We start from the raw sequence: 27,281 nt of genomic DNA on the forward strand, positions 1-27,281 counted from the left end.
CTCTCTTCTGCCTAGCTATTGGCCGTTCAGCTCTTTATTAGACCAATCAAGTGTTTTAGACAGGCAAAGTAACACAGATTTACAGAGTTAAACAAATGCAACATAAAAGAATGCAACACATCTTTGCATCATTAAACAAATGTTCCACAGCATAAATAAATGTAACAATCTTAAACTAATGTTCCACAACAGTTTTCTTTGATGAGTTTCTCATGGCCTATAAGTTTTATTAATATAAAATAAACATTAAAATACAGACAACCAAACTGTTGTCTGCCCATTAAATGCAAGTAGTTAAAAAGTCTAAAGCATTTAACAGTTCTTAGACATAGACTCTAAAATTACTTGAAGAATGATCTGAGGAAAGTTAAGTACAAGAGACATACTTGGTTTTTTCCTAACTGAAGTATAAAAGAAAGTTTATTGCTTCCCCTCTTGTAATTGAGCTGGAGAATGAGAATTATATATTGAATTTATTAGATTGGCTTACACAGTATTGTCTGTAGACCAGCAGTGGCTGTCTCACACGGAGAGGCTGAGAATCTGTAATGCTATTAGACATATAGTCCCAGCTTGGCGCTGCGGGTTGGGGGTGTCTTGGAGCACTCTTGGTCTTCAGTGTGTGTTGGAAGGCCCAGGACGCTGGCCCGATCCCCCGGAGGAATGCCACCACAACAGTAGGTAGATGAACTCACCAGGAGTGAAAGCAAGCGTGCACAAAGCAGTTTCCTTCTTTCTGTACTCCTGTGTCTGCTGCCACCAAAAGGTGCTGCCATGTTTAGGATGGGTCTTCCCCCTTCAGATCATAAGATAATACCACATTGGTGTGCCCAGCAGCTTTCCTTTTAGTTGATTGCAAATCTAGTCAAGTTGATAACCGAGATTAGCCATCACAGAAACTATTTTATAAAAACTAGGATTCATATTTGGTTATCTAGCTATCTTTATCTGTTGTTATTCCTGACTATAAGAAAACTGATTCCCCAGTGTTTATCCAGGTTGAGTCTGAGTGTGAGCAGCATTTTAGTTCCTCTTCCTGCCCTGCCTGCTTCTTTCTGGGCTCCCACACTGCATCCTTCCCCACTATCTCACAGCATTTTGTTCTCCTAACTCGTGCTGTGTGTTCTGATTGATCTGTCTTGTCCACCTGCCAGCTTTTGGAGGTCCGTGACTGTATTTTGAAACAGCTATTTGGAGGCTTTGTTTTTAGGTAAAGGATAGAGTACAGAGGGATACAGGTAGACCCTGGCTGGCGCAGGTAGTGGTGTTTCTGTGCTCCTGTGTCCCCTAGCAGCGATGGAGTTGTTAGGTCATGGGTAGGGTCCCGTCTATCTGCAGTTTTTAAGGATTCCACTCACCTGATCCTTTCCTTTATATGCAGAAATTGTACATTCTTAAAAGAGCAGAACAGCTATTTGTTGTTTTTATTAAATAGAAGGAGTTCTCTGAATCAAAACGCTGAATAAAAACTGAAAAAAATCTAAGTAATTGTTTAAATTAAATTTTATTAGTAACAACACACATTATATTGAGCAGCAAAATAGTTTAACACCCATTTACTGAAACTAGCCATTGAGCTTAGCTAGTTTTTGTCAAGAACTTTGTGTGTATGCTAAGCACTGAGGTGGGTGTTGAGAGTAAACACAAGGATGAAGAAAGCCGACACAGTTCCTTAGGACTTTCTTCATTGCTGTGACCGAGACTCACAGCGGCAGCTGAAAGAGGAAGCATTTATTTTGTCTCCGGGTTAGAGGACACAGTCTGTCATGTAGGGAAGGGACGGCCGCAGGAGAGGCTCCCAGCTTGTTTTTATCTGAGTAAAATCAGGAAGCAGAGAAAAAAAGAGTCGCTTTTCTCCTGTTTCCCTTCTTTTCAGCTGCAGGCCCCAGCCAGCGCTGCTGTTGCCACATTCAGGCCAGGTCTTCTCAGTTCATTCTCCAGAAACAGACACAAAGCTGTGCTTCCCTGATGCCCTAGACAAGAATTAACCACCATACTTCTTTAGTACAGCCTTAAGCCTAGTAGATTTCTTATGTCTGAAGTGTAAAAAACTATATTTGATTTTTAGAAGCTGGAGACTTTAAAATTATGAGGTAAATATGAAGAAGTATAGATTTATCAAAGGATTTTGGTAGTGCCTTGGGAATTTTTTGTGATGCAGTTTATCTATAGTGGTATCCATTGCCAGAAAACCAAATAGCTTTTAAGGGAATTTTTTTTTTTTTTAGTGCCATGGAATGTACAGAATTTGTATTTACTTACTTGTTGAGTATTTAAGATAATGTCTCAACCAACCACTGTCTCTTAAAAATTATGCCATTTTTTAAATTATTTTTTTAAAAAAGCACAAATGTAAAAAAAAGAAATTGCTTAATTATTTAAGCAGGGCTCATTATTAGCCCTGATTGTACTGGAACTCTGTAGACCACGCTGATCTCAAACTCGGAGATTCACCTGCCTTTGTCTCCCAGAGTGCTGGGAATGTTGGAAAGGCTTACTAGAGATGGAAGTAGCAGCAGCCCTGTAAAATGAAAATCTTTCAGAGGCCACTTAAAGTGGGCGCTGCCTTGTTATTCCTATTCTGACTTTTGTGGTATGTTTTCTGTTGGAGTGCTAAAATAATTCACAATGGTATATTCATTTTGTGAGATGTATTTCTCATGTTACCTGCCTCATTTTGGAATGTTCTGGTGAATTATAGTAGCAACAGATCATTGATACTTCAATCTTACACACACAGAAACAAGTGGATATTTGTTTTGATGAATCAGGTGAGTAATGAGCACTTGGTACCTATTGAAATGATGCAAGCCAAATATATGTAATTTCTACCATAAAAACAATAGTTTACAATATGTGTACAGAGAGGCACTCAAGCATCTGTAGGGAATAGCAAGCAAGTCCTATTTGGTTTTCATCACTCCCAGTTTTATTTGGTTGAAGTCTAGAACAGGTCTGTAGTAAAGGAATTCAAAGCATTCACTAAGGGTCAAAGATCAGAAATGATGCAACATTGCCTCTTATTCACCCAGTGCATAGTGATTATAATCTGGAGAGAAGTATCAAGGCCACATAACAAGATAGCCCTTACAAAACAGAAAACTTATCCACAGAACTGACTGTTTGCCGCCATCCCTTCCTCTTATCCCAGCAAACAAAGTTAAGCGTTATAACTTTAGGGATTAATAGAAATAGAAGATTTGTCTCAGGCCTAGAAGGGACCATGTCAAGCCTTGTCACTTGTCCTGACTTTTGGCTCATTATCAAAATCAGGTGGATTCTGTTTACTTTGTCATATGTCTTCTTACTCTTTTTTTAAAGGCAAGGTCTCACTCTGGCTCATGCTGGCCTCAGATGTACAATAATCTTCCTGCCTCAGCTTCCCAAGTACTGGGATTACACACATGCACCATCACCCTCAAGTTTGTTGGTTTGTTTGAGGGGGTCTTGCTCTGTAGACAAGGCTGGCTGGAACTCACTGTGTTGCCCAGGCTGGCCCTCCATTGCAGCAATCCTCCTGCTGTAGCCTCTTGAGTGTTAGAGGCTTGCCTCACCATGACAGCCATGTATTTCTTTGTGACATGAGGAAGTACTTGACTGGAGGTCACCTTAAATATGTCCTTCCTCTGAAAGTGTCTGTGCTTAGTCATTATGATGCCCTTTGTTAACTACTGTTTGGGTTAGAAGGTCAAAGTCACTATGGAACCCTGCCCCCTTGCTCTCTTCTTTAGGAATTTTCCATCTGTAATTCCTCATGCGTTAATGAAGGGTGGTGGGTTTCAGGAGGAGGAGGCCGAGCACTTAGTTCTTGTCACATCCCAAGATGCTATATCAGCCTATCACTTGAGCACTCTTGGGCACCTGCCCGACTGTACCCAGTCAGCATGGGTACTGAGAACTTGAAAATGAGCTGTAAAATCTTGGGCCAGTATGTAGCCTGGCTTAAAAACGGTTCCAGATGTGTCTCCTTCAGTTCTTTAGAACTAACTGCTCCTTTGTTCTCTACGTTGTAAACCTAGTGGCTATCAAAAAGACCACTGAGAGATAGTGTACATTTGTAGATTTGAAATTAAGCATTTTGAAAACTAACTTGAAACAGTATTAGCATGTCAAAAACAACACTTGACCTAGATTCTGTATTTTAATAACTTCAGAAATAGCTGGGCGGTGGTGGCACACGCCTTTAATCCCAGCACTCGGGAGGCAGAGGCAGGTGGATCTCTGTGAGTTCGAGGCCAGCCTGGGCTACCAAGTGAGTTCCAGGAAAGGTGCAAAGCTACACAGAGAAACCCTGTCCCGAAAAACCAAAAAACAAACAAACAAACAAAAAACTGCAGAAATAAAACTACAAATTAATGAACTCTTAGAGGATACTTTAAGAAGTCACCTTTCAAATACGACAGATGATCACATTGTGACTCCTTGTCTGTTCAAGTGTTTTCTCCTGTCTGACCCACCTTGTCCCTTTCTTTCTCCTCCTCTTGCTGTATTGGACTGTAAGAGTTAATCCATAGAACTGCTTGTGGTGTCAGTTTGATCTGCTCTTATCCTTTCCTACAAAGTAGACTTAACATGATATATTGTGTACCCTAATAAAATTTGCCTGAAGATCAGAGAACAGAACAATCCACTAGGTTAAACATAGATGCCAGGCAGTGGTGGCACACACCTTTAACCCCAGTACTTGGGAGTCACACACTTTTAATCCCAGCACTAGGAAGGAAGTGAAATGGCTGGGCGGAGAAAGGTATATAAGGCACGAGGAGATTTGAACTAGAGTCCTCTCAGCTGAGGACTCAGAGGCATTCAGTCAGAGGATTCGTGGAGCTGGCAAGATGAGAAGTAGCTGTGGCTTGTTCCTTTGTCTCTCTGATCTTCCAGCATTGACCCCAATATCTGGCTCCAGGCTTTTATTAAAAGACCATTTAGGAATTCATGCAACATTAACACATGTTGTGGCACTTATCCCATTATATTGATACTATGGTTTTTCACTCATACTGAATTGTGAGTGCTTTGAGGACTGGGTTGGTTTTCTTTATTTTTCATCAAGTCTAAGGTAGCATTTCTTGGTGGAGGTACAAAGCAAAATGAAAGAATCTGCTCTTGAAACTATTTGTTGCCATCACCATTTTGAAATATTCTTCCATTCATATATATCACATAACCCTCTAACGTTGTGTTGCTTAAAACTTTATTTTTATTCTTATTTTTTGAGACAGGGTCTCACTATGTAGCTCTATCTGTCCTGGAACTCATGTTGTAGTCTAGGCTGGGTGCCTAAGACTTTAAACAGTAGCTGAAGGTCATTTAAATGTAGAGTCTGAGGAGATCCCTGTTGGGTGTTTCCTTTCTATTACAGCTTGTGGGAATGGACTTTCTGAACTTTTCCAGTGTTTTTATAACAAACCAGGTTTGGACTTAACACATTCCATTTGATCTTGGGTATTCTGTACCACTTCCTTTGCTTTATAGTCTTCTGTAGCTCATAGAACAACAGTGTGCATGGGAAAGAACACAATAGACGCTTTAAGAACAATCTTCACTTTTAGAAGTGGTGTTCACCAGGCCGTTTCTCTGTAACTTCATTGCATGGCCTAGTTGGGACATGAGTAAGGAGATTATTTGCAGAGATTGTCATTTCTAGTGGAGAAAGAGAAAACATTCTACCATACAATTAAACTAGGAGTGCTGAGGATGTAATTCAGTGGGTAGAGTGCTTTCCTAGTATGAATTAGCTCTGGGTTTGTCCCCTGTACCACATAAACTTGGTATGGTGGTGCACGGCAGTAGACATTGTTTTTGGCAATGTCTAGACTCTCATAGCTATCACAACTTAAGATAGTCTTGGTACCACAGTGTTAATCATCCTTCAGTGGACAGGACAGTTTTTCCAACAAATATCATTTGAGCCAGTGTTAAGAAATCTCCCTCTGAAGTCATACAAATGGTGAGACTTCAACCCCATGTTTGTTTGTTTGTTTGAATGTTTTTGATAATTTCATACATGTATATAATGTATTTGGATCTTTTTCACACAAACACCCATCACCCTTTCTTAATTAACTCAGTCTTATTCCTGAATCCTTCCTTCCCAACAAGTCCTCTTCCTATTTTCATGTCTTTGTTTGCCTGGTTCTTGTTCTTGCCTGTTTTGGGGGACCCGTTGTTGAATTAGGGTTGCATGTAGCATAGGTGCAAATGTATTGGAGTAAGGACATTTTAACAGTGGCTGTACCACTGGTGAGAAATGCCCCCCTCTGCCTAGCAGCCGCCAACTGCCAGCAGCTCCTCCGGAAAGGCAGTCCTCCGAGCCCTTTGCTTTCCTCCGTGCTGGAGTACTGATTGACCCCTCCTGTGTGGATTGTGAATGGTATCACAGCAGCCATGCTGTGTCCAGAAGACAGTCTTTCACAGCTGCCCTCCCCGTCGTGGGTTCTGCGTTCTTCCCACCCTCTCTTCTGTAGTCTCCCTTGAGCCGTGTAGAGGTTGAGGTAGATGCCCTGTATATGCCTGAGCATCCTCACCCACTCACATTTCTCAGCACCTGGACCAGTTGTGAGTCTCTGCAGTGACCAGCACTCCCTCTAAACAGAAGCTTCTCTGACTGGACAGCACTGACCTGCCTTGCTACGTCTCTGGACTTAACAGTTCTGTGTTCTCTCCACACCAAAAATGATAGCACCTTGTTTTCTTCCTTTTTGTCTTTTACTCACCTTTGTCCTCAGGTCTCACTTTCTGGATCTTTTTCTTAAGCCTAAGGAATTATTGCAGCTATGAACATTAAGGCAAATTAGAATGCATTGCTTGAGTGAACACTGAATCTCTATCTAAAGGGAGTAATATAAAGGCACCTTTAATGGAGTTATATTCCTATATACCTATAGTAGAGTGATATTTGTGTAGCTAACCTTTTAGGGTATATCGATTTACTTTTGTTCATTTGAAATTTGAGTTTTCAGGGCATTTTCTTTCACTTTTTTTCTTTTCTTTTTTTTATTTTTTAAAAAATATGGACCACTTCACGAATTTGCGTGTAATCCTTGCACAGGGGCCATGCTAATCTTCTCTGTATCGTTCCAGTTTTAGTATATGTGCTGCCCAAGCGAGCACTTCTTGAACTTTTTAAATATAAATATATATGTGGAGCTGGAGAGTCCTTGTTCATACTAGAAAGTGGTCTTACTCAGTCCTCCCATACCACTTGTAGTTGGAAGCAAAGCAGTGAATGACATGTTTCCCTCACAAGTTAGTAAATAGAGATTCCAGGGACATTGCTTTGTCTCTGGTGGGTATTAGAATTATTTTGAGATAGATTTTAGTTAAAATTTCATCTGCAAAGAGGGATCAGATAATCTCAAAGTGACCTAAGCACTTGGTGCTAGACCTGTGTAGGCAGGCATTCTGGGATATTTCTGGAGGTAATTGTGTAAGGGAGCAGCTGAATATCAAATAAAAGTATAGACACTGGGAACTGAATAGACAAGACAAAGCTCCTCCCACTGTGTAACATAGTCTGATTGGAGGTGCCAAATGTCTAAATAGATGGTTTAAAACAGCTCAGATTTGATATTACAAAGATAGGCAATGTACTTTAAATATGTCACTCTGAAAAGCTTGAGTACACAGAGTTCTCTGTGCCCAGGATCCCTTCCTCTTCTCTTCATTTTTGCAAGTATTTATCAGATACCTAACATACACTCACTGATTCATAAATATTTATGGAGCACCTTTGTTTTGGACACTAGCTTAGATGATGCAACAAAACATCTCCCTGCTAAAGCCTTTGTCCAGGGAAGACAGGCAAAAAGCAAGATAAGTAAGTAAAATGTAGACTTAGATGCTTTTTTTTTTTTTTAAAGATTTATTTATTTTGTATACAGTGTTCTTTCTGCATGCCAGAAGAGGGCACCAGATCTCATTATTGATGGTTGTGAGCCACCATGTGGTAGTTGGGAATTGAACTCAGAACCTCTTGGAAGAACAGCCAGTGCTCTTAACCTCTGAGCCATCTCTCTAGCCCGACTTAGATGCTTTTAAGTAGTGTGGGAGAAAGTCAAGTGGACAGGGGAGAGAGCTTGCTAGAGTAAGTAGACAAGAGCAGGCTGCTTTTCAAATAGATTGTTCAGGGAAGGCTTCGTTCGTGGAGGAGGTCATGTGTGAACGAAGACCTGAAGAAGGTGAAGGCACTGCCTGTGGATAGGAGAGTTGTGCTCTACAGGGTCTCATAGTAAACATTTAAGGCTTAGTGAGCCATAAAGTCTCTGTCTCTGCTCAGCTCTGCTGTCCTCATAGGAAAGTAACCAGACCAAATGTAAACAAATGAATAGGTTTGTGTTCCAATAAAACTTTATCTAAAAAGCAGTGGGTCATGCCATTTGAATTCCTTTCAGTGGAAGGAACACTTAGTGAGAAGACTCCAGTTAAGAACAAGGCTGGTATGTTTGAGGCACATCAGGGAAGCAAATATTGTTGGAGGTCAGTTCTTCAACTTTAGGAAGATAAGGAAGGGGTTGACGATTTTAGACCAGAAAATAGGAGGACTTGGAGTTTTGAGATGAGGGAGGGCATGTTAAAATGCCTTATGGATATTCAAGTGAAATTGTCAGAAAGGGTGTTGGTGATATGGTTGGAGTTCAGATAAGAGTTCTTGACTGTACCCAAAATGGAAGCCTTCAGCCCAGAAGTAGTATTTAGAGCACCATTGGGACCTGCATTCTCAACAGGGTAATAATTCTCCAGAGGGGCAAAAATTGGTTTTTGAGGGAGGATATAAACAACAATAAAAACCAACCACTGAGATTTCTCAGTGAGTCAAACCAAAGCTCAGCTCTACCTGGCAGTTTTATTCCTCAGTGTTCAGTTTCATGGGGAATGGGATAATTCAACTTCTGAAACGGTGCTTTAGAGAGAGAATGTTGCACACAAGGTGGAAAAACTGCGTTAGAGTAGACTCCACTCACAGGCAGTAAGTGTTGATGAATAGAGAAGAGGTCTGAAGACTGGATTCCAAGGTACTCATTTCTAGACACTGGGTGGTGAGAAACTAGGCAGGGGCTTTGTCCTAGAACCTGGTGATGGGGGAGCCAGGGAGCAGCAGAGTTAAATGGTGCTGGTGGGTCAGGCCTGATAAGAATAGGAACTAACCACGTGTACAGTATACAACTGCAATGAAGTAGTTGTCTGTTGGGGTTTGGCTTATATATGTTCTCACATAGTAGGTTGTCTTCAACTGTGATTGCAGGGAATTCCTTTTTTAAAGTATACATTTCAGTAGTGCTAAGTATGTTCACATGGTCGTGAAACAGATCTCTAGAACTTTTTTATATTACGAAAACCATAAGCTCTATACCTGTTAAGAAACTTACTGCTCACTAGCCCCTGGCAAATGCCACTCTACTTTATTTCAGTTTTTGATTAATTTAGGTACTATATGTGGAATCCTATAGTACTAGTATATCGTATAGTATATCATATAGTACTAGTATATACTATAGTATTCTATATGTAGAATCGCATAAGACTAGTCTTTTGGAACTGGCTTATTTCTTTTAACCTCAGGGTCTGTTCATGTTATGGTATGCTTTCTTTTTTAAAATTTTCTTTCTTTTAAGAAGCTGAATGGAGCCAGCATTTGAGAGGCAGAGGTAGGAGGATCTCAGTGAGTTCTAGGACAGCCAGGGCTACACACACACACACACACACACACACACACACACACACACAAAAGTCTAAAAAAAAAACAACAAAAAAAAACCAAACCCCCAAAAAACCAAGAACAGGAAAAAAAAAAAAAAGACTGAATGGTTCCCTCATGTTTTTTCATAGCACCCTAGAGTAACATGTTCTTTACAAGAAATTAGATTCTTATCTAATTGTTTTCTCCAGACTTCCAAGTCAGAACCTGTCTTAGGTTATTCACAGCTTCCAGAAAATACAGAATGCTAATTATCTGTAAAAATAGAAGACAGAGGACATTTCCTTGCTTGGAAGAATGTTGAAAATTTGGAAGAGGTATATCTGAAATGGCTTTGTGGGAGCAGAAATTTCTTAGCCTGAGAAAGGGCATTCTAATTGAGTGTGGCATTCTGGGTAGATGGAAGATCATCCCCAAGGTGCATGGTTTCATGACAGGACCTTGTGCTCCAGGGGCTGGAGCAGAAGAAGGGTTTGGAGAGTGACGTGCGATTGAGTGTGTGCAGTGTGTGCGTGTGTTAGTGTGGGAAGGGCCTGCACCCAGAGCAGCAAAGAAGCTCTCCTTAGGCACTGGTTGGCAGCAGGGGGAGGAAATGGAGAGGGAATGGTAGGCTCAGCCTCCTTTTGTTTGTGTGTTGTCAGCTTGTCACAAACTCAGCTTGTCACAAACTCAGCTAGTCACAAACTCAGCTTGTCACAAACCTAGACATATCTGAAAAGAGGGAATCGCAAAGTGAGGGATTACCTCCCTCAGACTGGTCCGTAGGCAAGTCTGTGGGGGCATTTTCTTGATTGATGATTGATGTAGGGCAGCTCACTTGATGTGGGAGGTACCACCCCTGGGCAGGTGAACCTGGGTTGTGGGTTGTATAAAAAGCAGGCTGAGCAAGCCACAGAGAAAGACAGTTAGCCGCACTCCTTCATGGCCTCTTCTTCAGCTCCTGTTTCCAGGTTCCTGCCTTGGCTCCCCTCAAGGGACTTATGAGCCCGGGATATATAAGCCAAATAAATAAACACTTTCCTCCTCGAGTAGCTTTTGGTCATGGTTTTTATCATGGCCCTAGAAACCCTAATTAAGACAGGTAGAGTTTGAAGTAAGGAGAAGGGCACAGGCCAAGGGATGGCAGTTACGTGAGTGTTGTATCAGTCTAAGCAGCATGTGAAAGTCGTCAGCTAAAGCCGTGTTAACGAGCTATTGAGAGCTCTGAGATGGTCAGGTGACCAGTTGGTTGGGAAAATTTCACAAACTCTTAGAGACTGGGAAGTGTTTTAGTCTCCGTCCTACTGCTGTGAAGAGTATAAAAGGAAGTATTTAACTGGGGGGGCTTACAGCTTTAGAGGGCTAGTCCATGATCACCATGGTGGGAAGCATAGTGGCAGGCAGGCAAGCTTGGCACTGGAGCAGTAGCTGAGACCTTACATCTGATCTACAAGATGGAGGCAGACAGAGAGCAAGACTGGACCTGGCACCAGTTTTTGAAACCTCAAAGTCCGTCCCACCCCCACCCACCCCCGCGCCCCCAGTGACACACCTCCTCCATCAAGGCCACGCCTCATAGTCTTTCCTAAATAGTCCAACTGGGAATCAAACATTCAAATATATGGGCCTGTGGGGGCCATTATCATTCACACCACCATAGGAGGAAGGAGAGGGAGGAAGGAAACAGATTCAGGCAGAACTGTTAGTTCTTGGAGGATGTGGGACATTTGAAGTAACTTTAGGATACCAGGACTAGTCAGTCCATCTGAGAGAGAACAGTTACCAGCAACCTGAAGAAAGGCTGGGCTGCTATATGATGTGCTCCTGTCGGCTCCTCAGCTTGCTACCTGGAGTCTTGGCTGTGTACTAATCCTAGTCCCTGTCTCTCATTGAGGAAAACTAAGGCACACAGGAGAGACTCGGGACCTTATTTAAGGTCACAAAGTTAGCAAGTGTTGGTGACAGAATCCACATTTAAGAATACCTAGAAAATGAAATTACACCAAAATTAAGAACAAATGCCAGCTGCCTACGCTAGATAACCTCTTAGCAAGAATGTTAATATCGTTTTAGTTTAAAAAAAAATACTAATGCTTTGGAAGAAAAGAGATTTTAGTTGGTAATCCTCTCATGCCCAGATCTTAATTGTAGGGACATTTTATAAATTTCAGTTTGCTTGCTTGTTTGTGGTTTTTGTTGGGTTTGGTTTTGAGACAAGGTCTCACTCTGTATGCCAGGTTGTCCTGAAACTCACTCATAGCTGGCACTGCAGGATGAGCAGCCATGTCCATCCTGTTTGCACTTGAAACAGATTTTTTCAAGTATTTTATTTTACATGTATGAGTTTTTGACTGCATTTATGTCTATGTACTACATGCATGCTTGGTGCGTGTGGTGGCTAGGAGAGGACATCAGATCCCCTGGAACTGGAGTTACAGACAGTTGTGAGCCGCCATGTAGGTGCTGGGAACTGAACCCAGGTCCTCAGGAAGAGCAGTCAGTGCTCTTAACCACTGAGCCATCTCTCCAGCACCTTGTTTGCTCCTTGTGAAAACATTTGCCTGGGTTCTGGAGTGGTACTCTGGAAACCTTGCCTCTCCATCTGTCCAAGGAAAAACTGGAAAGTTTGTTATGCATGTCCTAGGTCTGAGGGGACTGAAATTTAAGCGTTTTGTTTTAATTAAAATTTTCTTTATTACATGTATTTACTCGTGTGTGTGTGTGTGTGTGTGTGTGTGTGTGTGTGTGTGTGTGTGTGTGTGTAGGGCAGAGGACAGCTTGGGAGAGGGAGTTCACTCCTTCCACTCTGTGCACCCGACAGTCAAACTCAGGTTGTCAGACTTGGCAGCACCTTCACCCACTGAGCCATCCCACTGGACACAACTTCATTTTTGTATGCTGGTTTCTCTGTGTAGCCCTGGCTGTCCTGGAACTCGCTCTGTAGACCAGGCTGGCCTGGAACTGAACTCAGAGATCTGCCTGCCTCTGCCTCCCAAGTGCTGCGGTTAAAGATGTGCACCACCTCTCCCAGCCACAACAAAATTTCGTCTAATCCAAACATATGAGTGACTGTTATTATAGGAAAGGCACTGTCCAGAGTGAGACTCTGGGTGAGGAACATGTCTTCCCTGAGCCCAGTTTGTTTGCTCTGTTAGTGTGTGAGCTCAGGACTGCCAGGTATGCGACTTTCCCTTCCTGCTCGCTCACTCCGCTCCCCTCTGTCACACCATCCCTCCTCCTGCCAGCTTCACACTGAAGGCCCATTGGTTCAGTTACTAATAGCAACTACTGCCAGCGCTTTATTCCTGAGCTTTGAAATTATATATGTGCCTTTGAGTTAGATAACTTCTGAGTGCACGGATAACCATCGGGTTAATGCAAGCACCGGACAAAATGTCAGTGTTTGTAGGAAACTTAATGAACATAACCCTGAGTGCAAAGGCATTCTGGGAAACCAGTGTGCACACCATCCTGGGACAGTGTGTTGGCGTGGGGACTGCCTACCCTGACTTGTCCATCAACTTTTCATTTTTCCAGGAAGCAGTATTTTAGGAATTATTCTGTAGCTGGAAATAACAATAACCTGTAAGCAATTGAATTGCTTTGGAAAATAGTTAATAAATAAAGTGGACAATCTTAAGATTTTATGAAAGTTTTTGTAAATCAGTAACTTGGAATCAAAGGTTAATGGTTTTCATGTTTTACGCCATTGGCATGTAGTAGTAGTCTTCTTTAAGTTACAGACAGATTATTTAAAGTCATCATAGAGAAATTTTGCCATCTTCATCTTTCTATACCTGGTCAAAAATTTCAAAGTTTTTTTTTTTTTAACTACATTGTTTGCTAATGGGATAGTTTAATAAATGAATTTAATATTAAAATAAATGTTGAGCAGCATTGACAGTCTTTTCTCCATTAATTCAAATAATCTTTATGTGTGTTTGTTCAGGAAATGGGCTGATGGAAGCTTATCTCTTTACTAGCAGGCACCAGGACCTCCTCAAGTAGATTTCACTTGCTTTTTCAACAAAGGGGTGTTGACTTCTAAATAACACACCCTGGGCAAGTTCTGGAACCAGCTGCTGTTTCATTTTTAACTCTACAAAGATGGTTTCCTAAATAAAGACTAAAGTTATGATAGTAATTTAAAAGCTTGTTGGTATATGTCAAGTAAATTTGTGTAACTCAGCCCCCAGTAAAGATGTTGCCTCCATTTAAGTTGGTTCATTTGCCTTTTTCAAACAGGCAAGTTTGTAGATAATGAGTAAAACTCAGATGGCCATTGCTAATTATAATTTATAATATAGAAGTTATGCAGACACAAATTTCTTTCAGAATCCATATGCTAAATATAAGTGTCTTTGCTGACCTCAGAGGCAGGAGAGTCATACCACACAGTGACAACGTAAGAAAATAATGTCCCTTGGTCTGGACAGTTTGCAGACAGATAAAGTGACAGTCACCTTTTAAATTGCCTTAGTGTTCAGATTCTAGCAAATATGGGAACTAGACTTTTTTTATATCTATAGTAATGAGCTAATTGCATGTTTAGGAAACAGTTTAAGATGTATGTGTATATAGCAGTGTTCATCGCTTTGATTTTAATTCCAATCTGGCCAGTTTAGAAGCACATTTATAATGTGTCCATGAGCTCATGTGCATTTTGTTCTACTAGATGACTGAATAGAGAGTTACTATCATTAGTGATTTTTGTCAGTTAAAGGGGTCATTCAGTTGTTGGGAGGCTCATTTCCCTCTGCCTTAGTATCAGAACTGTGCATTTCTAACAAACACTGGATTTATTAAGCATTGGAAAATCATTTTTTAAAAATAAGTGATTTTTAGTTTTAAGTGAAATTAAGGAAATATATTTTTTCAATAAGATAGCCTTTCATGTTATATAAAAAAATAAAAATCGGGGGCTGGAAAGATGGCTCAATGGTTAAGGGCACTGACTGATCTCCCAAAGGACCCGGGTTCAAATCCCAGCACCCATATGGCCGCTAACAACTGTCTGTAACTCTAAGATCTGACCTGCAGGCAAAACACCAATGCACATAAAGTAAAAGTAAATAAATTTAAAAAAAAGATAAAAATCTAAAAATACTGAGGTATTGCTACTTCTGAAAAATAAAGTATTCCTGGTTTGAAATGTGCTCTGTGCCTTCCTCCCAGGGGAGGCTTGCCTACCCCCACCTTTTGTCCATTCCCCCAACTCACATATACCCTAACCCATAAAGACAGGAATTGCCTTTGTGGAGTGTTAAGTCTGAAACATAACAAGCTTTCAATAAACTATTTCTAATCAACTTAGAATGAGTAGTTATTGTTACTTTTATCATTTAGATTTGATGTCTAATAAGAAAATAATATACTACATTCCTGAGTTTTTCTTAAATGCCTCCTATATGTTATGTCTGTTGAGAACTGTGTTACAGTAGGACAGTCCTAAACTCCTTTGTGTGTTTTCTTTTGCTCAATATAGAGTTTTTGCCAAGAACAGGCCCACCTCAAACTGATGGCTCAGAACAGCTTAGAGACGGGTTCGCACCGCTCTCCCCTCCCCTGGGAAGCTCCTGCTCCAGGCTGGCGGTCGCCTCCTCCAAGTGCCTCCTCCATAGCTTTCCCCTCCTTTTCCAGAGAGCGTCTTGTAGTCTTTGCCAGTTTCATACATGTGTGTAGTATATGTATGCACCCTAACTCTTCTTATTCCCTCCTTTTTTAAGACTAAAAATGTTAACTGCTCAGTAGGCTGCATGCTATTTTCACATGTCAGACCCTAATTACTGTTTTTAAAATGCTGTTTTAAAACTGTCTTACTGGTCATAGGTATTATATTTTATTACAGGTCATAAAGTTCAACTCTGTTTTGAAATTCTTGGTTGAGAAACTATAATCGCTATCCTTAATTTGTTAGCTCTCTTAATGATTTTATTGAGATAAAATGGCATATTCACATGCCATAAAGTTTTCCCTTTCAAGTATCTGTGCACAGGGTTGTGTGTGCCGTCACAACCACTTCCAGGTATTTTCATCACACAAAAGAGAACCATCACATCTGTAATACCCATTACAGTTACTCACCCCCTTCCTCTTTCTCCGCCACCAGCCGCTAACCTCTCCTGTGTGGCCGTGGATTTGCCTCTTGTGGACATTTCATAGAAACAGAATGGTACAGTATATGGACCTACATGTCAGACTTCTTTGATTTAGCATAATGTTTTGAAGTTCACTCATATCTTAATATATACCTATGTTTTCATTTTAGGGAAAATATTCCTTTGATGGATATACCTTTGTAATGTTATATTAAATTATGAGTTTTGATGCATATTTGGAAAGTTCCCATCTTTGAATAATGCTCCTGTGAACATTTGTGTTGTTTTTGTATGAATATGTTTCCATTTCTCTTAGATATATAACAAGGGGAGGAGTTATTGTATCTTTTTGTAATAACTATTGATCTTTGAGAAATTTCCAGATTATCTTGCAAAAACAACTCTACCATTTTATAATATCATCAGCAAGATATGATGGTTCCAGTTTTCTACATCCTCATCAATACTGACTATTACCTGTAGCTTGAGTTTTCCTGCCTTGCCCACAGTCAGGACAAATCTTTGTCACCTGCCAGTCCCCCAGCTGCTCAGACCCAACCAAGTAAACACAGAGACTTATATTGCTTACAAACTGTATGGTCGTGGCAGGCTTCTTGCTAACTGTTCTTATAACTTGAATTAATCCATTTCCACAAATCTATACTCTGCCACGCGGCTTGTGGCTTACTGGCATCTTCACACGCTGCTTGTCATGGCGGTGGCTGGCAGTGACTCCTTCCACCTTCCTGTTCTTTCTTTTCTCCTCTCTGTTAGTCCCGCCTATACTTCCTGCCTAGCCACTGGCCAATCAGTGTTTTATTTATTGACCAATCAGAGCAATTTGACATACAGACCATGCCACAGCAATTGCCATTCATATTTTGGCTGCCACAAGGCATGTGATACAGTACTATCTTGTGGTTTTGATTTGCATTTTTCTAATGACTAATGATATTGAATATCTTTTTATGTACCTATCATTCATTGATATTCTTTGGAGAAATGTCCATTTGAAACTTGAATCCTAAGTTTTTTTGTTTGGTTTTTTGAGACAGTGTTTCTCTGTAGCTTTGCGCCTTTCCTGGAACTCCCTTTGGAGACCACGCTGGCCTTAGACTCACAGAGATCTGCCTGTTTCTGCCTCCTGAGTTCTGGGATTAAAGGCGTGCACCACTACTGCCTGGCTGTAAGTTCTTCTATATCCTAGAATTAAGTACCTTTTCATATTTTCAAATACTTCTCACATTCTGTAATTTTTTTTTTTTTTTTGCTACCCCTGCCCAAACAGGGTTTTTCTGTGTAGCCTGGGCAGTCCTGGAGCTCCCTTTCTGTGACCAGACTGGCCTTGAGCTCAGAAATCTGCCTATCTCTGCCTTCTAAGTGATAGTATTAAAGGCATGAGCCATAATACAGGGCTTTCTTTTCACTTTCATAACAGTGGCCTTATCCATGGAATCAACCATTCAGAGACCAAAAATATTTGAAAAAGAATTGTGTCTGTGCTAACATGTCCAGGCTTATTTTCCTGTCATTAGTGTCTAAACAATACAAAATAGCACATGTTTATATAGCATGAGCATTGTATCAGGTATTGTAAATAATTGATTTACAATAGAGATGATTTCAGGCTTATGGGAAGGTATGTGTGGATTATATGCAAGTAGAACACCATTTTCTATAAATCTTGAGCATCCATGTGGGTGGGGTTTCTTGGTGTTAATTCATGGTGATACTGAGGGACAGCTGTATATTCCCATTAGAGTGAGGACTGGAACATGCATTTGAGGGGTAATACCATTCACCCTATAATGCTGAAGACATTGGAGGTATTCTTTTTAAATCTTTCTCCAACACAACTCAGGTACAGTATGTGACTTCATCTGTGATTTGATATATTACCTCAGGTTTTTTTAAGAAAAAAATTTATTTCTTTACAGTACTTATGAATTGTGTATTTCCGAGGTGTTATACAACATGAATAGTGTTTTCCCTATCTATCTTCCCCATCCCCCTTCTTGTTCTGGCTCTGGCTCTTTCTCTAAGACAGAGTCTCTATATCTTCCTGGCTGTCCTGGAGCTCACTATGTAGACCAGGATGACTGTGAACTCAGAGAGATCCACCACCCTCTCTCCAGAGTGCTGGGATTATAAGTGTGTACTATCACTCCCAGCTTTTTTTTATTATGATTCTCATCTATTTAACTTGCCACCCTCATATTTCACTGCCCAATTTACGTTTTCTTTTATACCTTCCTGCTTTTCCACTTACTGTCATATCAGTTCAGCCTGGAAAATGCTGTTAGATTCCTTTAGATACCGTTAATACAGAATTTTAAAATCATTTTCTTGTGCTTTATTATTTCTTTCTTTCTTTTTTTTTGGTTTTTTCGAGACAGGGTTTCTCTGTGTAGCTTTGCACCTTTCCTGGAACTCACTTGGTAGCCCAGGCTGGCCTTGAACTCACAGAGATCCGCCTGCCTCTGCCTCCCGAGTGCTGGGATTAAAGGCGTGTGCCACCACCGCCCGGCTTATTTCTTTCTTATAATGGTGGGGTTTTCCTTTATTGAAGTTAGAGAGTTTTTTTATGGAATGGTTTCATTATTTTGTCCTGGGTGAATTATGCAGTGATTGAAACTAGGTTTTAAACAACCCAGTAAACCTAGTAGGTTTTGGACAGCTGGGGTTCTGATTGCTCTCTTACAGGTCAGCAAGGTGAAAACGAAAGGCATGTCTTCCCTCAGCCTGTTACAAGTTGCATCTTTGTTTGCACGGCCAATTCCCATTTAGCAGTATTTAGTGTGGACTGACTTTGACTTAGGCACTAGTCTCTGGAGATAAAAGGTGATCAAAAGTAACCAAGGTCTGTGCCATCATGGGGCTTGGTCTTGTGGGGGTCAAACATAAACCATAAATCCACCTGGCATGGTGGTGCACTCCTTTAATCCCAGCACTTGGGAGGCAGAGGCAAGTGAATGGATGTCTGAGTTCAAGGGCAGCCAGAGCTGCCTGGTGAGACCCTGTCCCAAAAAAGTTAACAAACAACAAACCCATAAATAAATGTAAAATTACATTTGTGAGTAGTGAGTGTTATGAGGGAGTACTTCAGAATGGCAAGAGTGAATTTTGGGGTGAAATTTAGCCTCATTTAGAACTTTTAGAGAGCCTCTCGGAAAGAATCAAGTATGTATAGGAGTCAAGTAGGCTTAAGAGGGCAAAGATGAATTAGGAGTAGTAGCATAAAATAGCATTATTATGCACAGTGGTTCTGCAGGAAACAGCCTCAGACTTCTCCCCATGGAACAGTTTGTCCCTGCCCTGTGACTTCTGAGACTTCAGCTGAAAGACTTAAGGCTGAAGACAATGACTAGAGGTTCGAATCTGGGAGCTCCTTCCCTGGCTGTCTGGTGGGGCCCAAGTGAAGCTATTGGACAGGACACACATAGGTGATCTCTTCGAATCTGGGAGCTCCTTCCCTGGCTGTCTGGTGGGGCCCAAGTGAAGCTATTGGACAGGACACACATAGGTGATCTCTTCGAATCTGGGAGCTCCTTCCCTGGCTGTCTGGTGGGGCCCAAGTGAAGCTATTGGACAGGACACACATAGGTGATCTCTTCATTTATCCTGGATTTCCTCAGTACATAGTGTTTTTTCGTAACAAAAGAGTCCAGGGAACTATTCCAGAGAGAGCCAGGAGGTTATTCCCTTTTCATGACGTAGGCTTGGACATCAAGCCAGAGACACAAAGCCTCACCCTACTTCAAGGCCAAGGGAAATAATTGTCATCTTTTGATCAAGAGAGTAGCACATTGCTAACACCAGAAGTATTGCTGTGTTGTGCCTCTCAAGAAGCTGGTAGTCCTAGAGAAACTAGAGAACAGAAAGCTAGAGTGGGAGAGAGGAGATAGGTCATTCGCAAGGCCTTGTAGAACATTTAAAAACTGATTTTAAGGATAGTAAATATTTGGGGGTTAACGTTAGATTTGTGCTTTTTAAGATGAGCCTGGCAAGCTATATGGGTGGTCTCTTTCTCACCCCTCCTCCTACTGGTTAGGAAACATGTAAAATAACCCGGGAGTAAAGTGGGCCAGGAGGTGACTATGATGAAGACAGAAGTGTGTGGATTTGAGAGGAATGAAGGAATTTAGGCATAATCACTAGCTTTTGAGGATGGAAATTAGAAAACAAGTGTTAACTATGGTCTCCTGGATTCTGATTTGCTGCCAGACAAATGTGCCATTTGCCAGGGTGGAAAAGAAGAGAAGTGGACTGGAACTAAGGAGAAGCATGTGAACTTGGTTTGGGACACACATTGAATTGGAAAAGATGTTAAATAGGCCTCTGCCTTTGTGAGCCTGCAGGTCAGAAGAGTGGTCTCTGCTGGGGATAGAAATTTATGAATCATCTAAGGATAGTGAGAAAGCTCAGCTGTTAAAGAGTTCTTGCTGCCCTTGCAAAAGTCCAGAGTTTGGGAGTACCATGACAACCTGTAACGTCAGGGGATCCAGTGTCTTCCTGTCCTCCTTGGGTACCCACATGGACATGCCCATAATCAGCACATGTGCGCGCGCGTTTAAAACTTTATAAACCAAAAGAAGTTTATGAGTTGTCTGTGGGTTATAATTGAGATTTGAAGGGCAGGTAAATCACCGAGATTGCCTGGGACAGAAAAGAGGGCCTAGTACTGAGGCTTGAGGGACTCATGTAGTTGGTGGCTAAGAAGGGGAGGACATACAGAAGGAGGGGCCCAACAGGAGGAACCAAACCCACAGCTAGGCATGGATAAGGGAAGAAAATCTAGTTTTCTAAGAGGAGGGTTAGGCAGAAGCTCAAATATTCCTGAGAAGTACTGGGGAAAGATTGAAACATAGTCATTGGTTTAAAGGTGTATAAATGTAAAGTTCAGTCATAACCATAATAGCAGTCATTTGGGGGGGGGTAAGGACTCTGGGATCCCGATTGTGGTATTATTAGTAATTTTTGTCAGGCAAGGAGATGATAATAGATTAGATGCCTCCTTCAAGTTTATCCTCGAAGTTAGAAAGTTAAGTTAGAGCAGTGTGGTTGACAATGGTGGTAGTTTTAATATTTTATAATGAGAAAATGAGAATTCATTTTTGAAGAAATGATAACCTCTGAGAGGGAAGGGAGATGTCAGAATGTAAGTTGGGAATTTCTGCTCTTTGGTGAAATTGTAGTTTTGAGAAAGATCAATCCACACTATTGGTATACATAATTACCATTGATTATCTGTTCTTTGTTAAATTCTGAGTATTTGGAGAGGTCACTAACTGGAGTGTTTGTTTTTATTCTTCTCCCTTTTTTCTCAGAAGAATGATGAAAATGGAAATTGCTCAGGGGAAGGAATTGAATTCCCCACAACAAATTTGTATGAACTGGAAAGCCGTGTTTTGACTGATCATTGGTCTATCCCATACAAGCGGGAGGAATCACTAGGCAAATGTCTCTTGGCTTCTACCTACTTAGCAAGACTTGGTAAGCTTTCACTGTCATCCCTCAGATGTTTGCTACAGGACCCAAAGTTTCATCTTTGTGTGTGTCATTGTCTGTGTGATTTATTTTCTCAGTCTCTGTTATTCCCTGTGGGATAAAAGCTTTAACTAAATCAGCTGTTTGTTTTCAATTCTAGTAGAGTATCTGTAATATAATTGAAAAGCTTTGTGGAGACTAAAATTAACTTTTCCCTAGAAGCTTGGAGCACTTTCAATTTGGGCTCAATTCAGAGCTTTTTTTTTTCAAGACTAGGAAGAATTCTGGCAGTGTGCTTCCCTGAGAATGGGAAGGAAGGGGGAAGGAGACGGGAAGAATGCATAGTTTACTAATCATGATTAAATGTAAGATGTATCAAAGGAAATATTTTGACAAGTCCTAGATTTAACCCCAACAGACACTTATGCTCCGTAGTATTGATTTCCTGACACTGGCATTTATTAAGGGTCTGTTAGGATGCTAGGCAGGAGTTCTCAAAAATAGAATTGTTTATCAGTATTCCTACTGGTAAAATTCATTACTAAGTTTAAGAGAGAAAAGCATTTTGGACCCAGGGAGTTAATTGTCTGAGTAGGTAAATGCACTTGCCTCCAAGTCTAACAACCTGAGTTCAAATCCCGAGACCCAGATGGTGGAAGGAGAGGCCCTATTCCTTTAAGTTTTCTCCCAACCTCCACATATATACATCACCTGCCTCCACAGTAAATAAATTGTAAACAAGTAAAAATAAAAAAAGCAAAAAAGCAATGCATTCTTCCTGTGAATAACTTTTACAGTAGGTTCTTCCATTCACTTAGTGTTCATTACTTGCTGTATATGTTATTGCAGACACAACTCTTTGTTTTATTTACATAGTTCATCCACGTGCTTTAGAAGAGTAATTTGGGCATTTGTTTCAAGTATTTGTGCTTTTATAAATGGCTGTTTAGGTAGCTGCTGCTGTATTATCTCATCAGGTCACATAAGTTATTGTGACATGGAGACATAAGACCATCAATTTCAGTTTTAATTAGTGTTTATTGAATGCTATGATTATTTCTCAGCCTGCTACTATATATAGCAGAATGTCTGCATCAGCTTTTAATAATTGCTTAAGAAACAAGGTTTTGTGATAAAGATCTATATTATGATTTGGAACAAATATGCAATGTCTACAAAAAGCTTGAAATCTACATAAGTTATATCCTCTTGTTTATCTAACCAAGGTCTTTCAGAGTCTGATGAGAACTGCAAAAGATTTATGGAGCGGTGTATGCCCGAGGCATTTAAAAAGGTAAGGAAAGGTGCTGATTTGATTGCTGGTAGGGCAAAGGCAGCTGAACGTTTGGTTTTAGTTTTAGATATTTATGCATAAAATCAGTTCATGAATCTTGTTCAACTGAGGAATCCTCTAATATGAAATAAGCTTTGAAATTGAAACTTACCAATAATTTACTTCTATTATATTCAAGTATTTACATTTACCTTTGGTTAATTCTTTCTAATATTTAATTGCTAAAGAATAGATTAATTTAATTATAGTAAGAGATTGTATAGCTTACAGGTTGTGGTACTTTGAAAATTTAGTATTCATTACCCAAATAGCCACTTCATGGTTTTTTTTAATTCTTAATTTTTTGAGATTAATAGAATTATATCATTTCCCTTCCTCCTTTCTCCCTCCAAATCTATACTTCATTCAAACCCTCTTATGTACTTACCCCTTGGTTTCTTTGAAATTCATAGCCTCTCTTTTCTTTAGTTGTCGTTATATATACACATATATATGTGTGTATCTAGATAGATAGATAGATGAACGTGTGTGAGTGTCTAGATACATAGGTACGTAGATAGATAGAAAGACAGATATTCTTTTTTTTTCTTTCACAACTGAGACTTTGCCACGGACTGGCCCATGGGGGTACCACGACCATAGGAAAACCAGGGCTTGGGTAGTCAGGAAGCCAAGGATTCGGCGAATGACAGACAGACAACAAACTCAGAAGTGGTTTGAATCTGTTGTAATTTTACTTCTGTAAACCAGTAGTTTATATACAGAAAAGAAAACTGTCAAGTCATACAAGGAGCAACAAGAGCTTGGCAATAATTTAAAAAACAGCAAGCACATAATTATTAATCGGCACAAGACATATCCCTTCACTCACAAGAACTTTATGACCCAAAGAGCAGTCTGTGTTTTCTAAACTTAGTACGGTCCCTAGACTTGTGTAGACTTCTTGCGGTTGCAGCTGTGTCTCTTATCTTATCCCAGCAGTTTTCTAGTTCATTATACATTTCTACTTTTCTGGTTCTCATGACCCACTTAGTCAATTTGGATGCTGCAGACCCTCTCTAAGTCTTTCTTCAGTTCTTCCACCATATATCTCTATTAATATAAAACCTTTTTACCTGTTGGAATATGGACTCTTGTACTTTTACACCTGTAAGGGGAAAGGGTCCTGTTGTAGTCTTTAAGTTTCCCATGCTGAACTCCCTCAACAGAGGGGCCCATCATCTGCCTCCTATGAGATAACGTCTTTTGCCATAAATCATTTTAGTTGGGATTCCCAAAGGATTCCTAGTGGGTGAGTGTTTATTCCCTAGAAGTGTCTGAACCTTTTTACTTTTTTTATGTAGTGGCTTGGGGTTTTTAAGAAATAGCTCATTCTGCTATATCTGATTAAGATCCATGTCCAGCTTTCCCTTTCTTCCATAGTTCACAACCCAAGCATTCATTAATTTTGGCTGTGCTTCATAGATTAATTAGAATATTATCAGAAAAGCAGTTATACAAAACCTATAGCCCAGGGAGCTCGTGATCTGTGAAGTACATCTTCTCTGAGAAGGAAACATAACGCGGATACTCTGCCAGGAACCTCCAGGGAGCTTAGTCCCATGGGACACATATCTCCCATCTGCTATTATTGACATAATTGTTCATGTCACACGGACAACACTGGAGTTGGTGTGACAAGACTTTATTGGTTGAGTACACAGACATTTCAATTCTTAAAACATGGACCCAGACTCTAAGAGTCATACATTGTGTTCACGTACCCAAAAGAGCCATGTGCTGTTTCTCTTTGAACTTATTCCAGTGATGTTCCATCCTAAACTTGGCAAGTTTTCCCTAAGACCTCACATAACAATCAAATGCTCACAATCCTTAATTCCACTGACTCATAATTTTATGCCACATACAGTACATATTCAAAATTTCAATCTTTCGCTGGGCGGTGGTGGCGAACGCCTTTAATCCCAGCACTCGGGAGGCAGAGGCAGGCGGATCTCTGTGAGTTCGAGGCCAGCCTGGGCTACCAAGTGAGTTCCAGGAAAGGCGCAAAGCTACACAAGAGAAACCCTGTCTCAAAAAAAAAAAAAAAAATTCAATCTTTCACAGCACATTATCGCAATTGTTAGGAAAATGGACTGCCATGAAATACACAACTACAGCGTGCTTAGTCCATATGTTTTCAGGACGACTATTTGGTATCAGTGTGCTCTTCCCTGGAGAAGACTATTCTCCTGCTCTCAGCATTCCTTAGTTGTCGGAGTTCTTTGTGCGGGGTGAAGGTTTCCACCTTCTTCATGTTTGCGTGTCTGTTGGCATCAGCCTTGTTCAGCCCATGTTTAGGCAGCCATGTGGTGAGACTTTATGGGTATAACTTCTGACATTTCTAGGAGACACACAGTCTCACAGCAAACTCCCTGTTCCACTGGCTCTTAGAATCTTTCTGACTCCTCTAATTAGGGAGGTGGAGGAGAGAGATACAGAAGAAAGAGGGAAGAGAGTAAGGATGTCTGAAAAATCCATAAGGAATCATACTATTACCTGTCAACTTAAAAAAAAAAAACCCATTATACACAGAAATTGGTGTATAAATACACATATATAGTTTAAATGAAAATTTACCATCTGAGTTGAAAGTGCTCCCCGCAAAAGCCCTAGACAATCTAACAGAACTCTCAACAGCAGACATGAGAAACCCAGGGTTGTTTAAAACATATAGGCTATTGCTATTCCCCTTGGTAGCCCCACACAGGTGGAGCTAAGTCCCTATTGAAGAAGACACTATGCACTTCAGATACAGGGCTCAGAGGCCCCTGTGCTGGTTCTGACCTGAGTGCCTCTTCCCTAAGGACCAGCTTTTCTGGTAGCAGAAGGCTCCATGCAAGCTTCCAAAAGAGGGAAGAAATCAGCAGTCCTACCCAGCTATGACACCTATAAACCACAACAATGACCAGCATGGCATCATAACCCTAAGGGTTGCAATAGTTATTCATGTACCTTGATGATAACTAACACCTCTAATTGGATGTAAGACCCACTCAAGAGGGAAATCATGCCTGGTATTGGAAATCTAGCCAGATAATCCAGAGCTAGTGAAGTCATAGATCTTGAAGGACAACCTACAACCACCACTTTACTGAACCAGCATAGTCCTAACTACATTCTAAATATTTGTCCTTTTACCCAGATAAGTGCAGTCCTCACCCTCCTCAAGAAAACCTCTCTTTGTAACAGATGGAGACCACTACTACAAAAACCAATCAAAATGCAGAGTTCTGGAGCCCAGTTATGACCCAAGCCCTGTACCTAAGGCTTGGGCACCATTATGTTTATTGTTTTACTAAGACAGAAACCTATTTTAAACTACTAAAAGCTTGTTTTTTCCGAAACAAATGACAGATGAGAACATTGCTTGTCAAAACCAGAGTGGTAGGTCTGCTCTTCATTCTGTTAGACAGCATTCTCTCAGACAGCAGTTTTCTTCAGAGTGCAAATAGACCACAGGCTTGTATTTCTAAAGGCAGCCTGACTCAGCGTACTTCCCTGTTCAGGACCTGAGTCAGTCCTCACAAGAGAAAGGACTATGTCATAGACATAGCTGCTTCCCTAGCCAAAACCAAGTGCTCAGTGCCCTTAGCTGAATAGATGAATGAGTGTCCCACTGTCTTGTACTTAAGGTTTTGCATTCATTTTTGTCTCATATGCAAGTGAAGTCACTAGACTCACAGATAGATGAAGTTTGTATTCATCTTAAAACTCGGTGACACAAATGCTCTATTTGTAAACAGTTATTCCCATATGCACTTCGGTATGAATTCCCCTGATCTAAGGCTTAAACAATGACAGTGTTAATTTGAGAAACAAAAATGGTTTAATCTTTGAAAGAAAGGGATAAATCTCTTGAAGTTGTCATTTGGGTGGAGATGATTTAGAATCGAGGTCTGTTATTAGATGTGCATTTGTTCACCATTTTATAATTTTGAATAAAACGTGCTCTTTATAAATATAATAACTTTAAAAATATGAGGCTTCTTTATCATACATTGACATATGTCATAGTATGAGCATATGCTTCCAGAGAAAGAAATGTGTGTTTTACTTAGTCATGGGAAACAACTTATTAGTTTAAAAAACAACCTTTAGGGGCCAGACAGTTTGCTCAGCTGTTAATTGAACTTGGCTGTTCTTGCAGAGGACCAGAGTTTGGTTCCTAGCACCCTTGTCAGGCAAATACTTGTAACTCTAGCTCCAGGGGACATAACACCCTCTTCTGGCCTCCATAGGCATCCACACACACCTGCAGATACAAACACACAGACACACACATGCACATAAATAAAACATCAAACATATCTTTAAGAAAGAAAACAACTTTTTGGTTGAGGAGCTCCAGATCCAGAAAGTTCTGTAGTGAGTTTTATATTTGGTGTGTAACATTCATATTGGAATAGAACTGCTTGGGAGAGCTGTTATATTATGCCCTTAGCTGATAATGGCATTATAATGAACAATCAAATGCTGGTTGGTTGTTTTTCTCTGAAACTGAGCACAGATAGGCTGAATTGTGTGATTCAATTTTATGAATTCCCAAAAGTTAAATTTTCTCATGGTTTAGAACTATGAAGAAGGCTCTCCTTCCTAACATTAAGCATGCTTTCTTTGATTAAGTCAGAAGAGCAGCAGAGTTGTATGCACCCCCAGAAAACTTGGCAGGATTTAATTGATTTGG

General features: G+C 40.5%; 1 protein-coding gene and 1 non-coding gene across 5 annotated transcripts in view; one reads left to right on the forward strand and one right to left on the reverse strand.

Moving 5' to 3' along the window:
- Usp24 (ubiquitin specific peptidase 24) overlaps window positions 1–27,281 on the forward strand; it is a 142,909-nt gene that overhangs the window by 9,200 nt on the left and 106,428 nt on the right. For 3 of the 4 annotated variants that reach the window (XM_028888012.2, XM_037202768.1, XM_028887991.2), the window contains exons 2-3: window positions 21,102–21,267; window positions 22,488–22,555. In XM_028888012.2, the coding sequence (XP_028743845.1) occupies window positions 21,102–21,267; window positions 22,488–22,555 (234 nt within the window). The remainder of the gene's footprint in view (window positions 1–21,101; window positions 21,268–22,487; window positions 22,556–27,281) is intronic. The other variant, XM_028888001.2, reaches the window with a different exon arrangement.
- Window positions 7,007–7,113, reverse strand: LOC114707717. Its single transcript, XR_003736694.1, has one exon. It is a non-coding gene; the product is annotated as a U6 spliceosomal RNA (small nuclear RNA).

Source organism: Peromyscus leucopus, chromosome 2 (genome assembly GCF_004664715.2).
Source record: "Peromyscus leucopus breed LL Stock chromosome 2, UCI_PerLeu_2.1, whole genome shotgun sequence".
Classification (NCBI taxonomy): Eukaryota; Metazoa; Chordata; class Mammalia; order Rodentia; family Cricetidae; genus Peromyscus; species Peromyscus leucopus.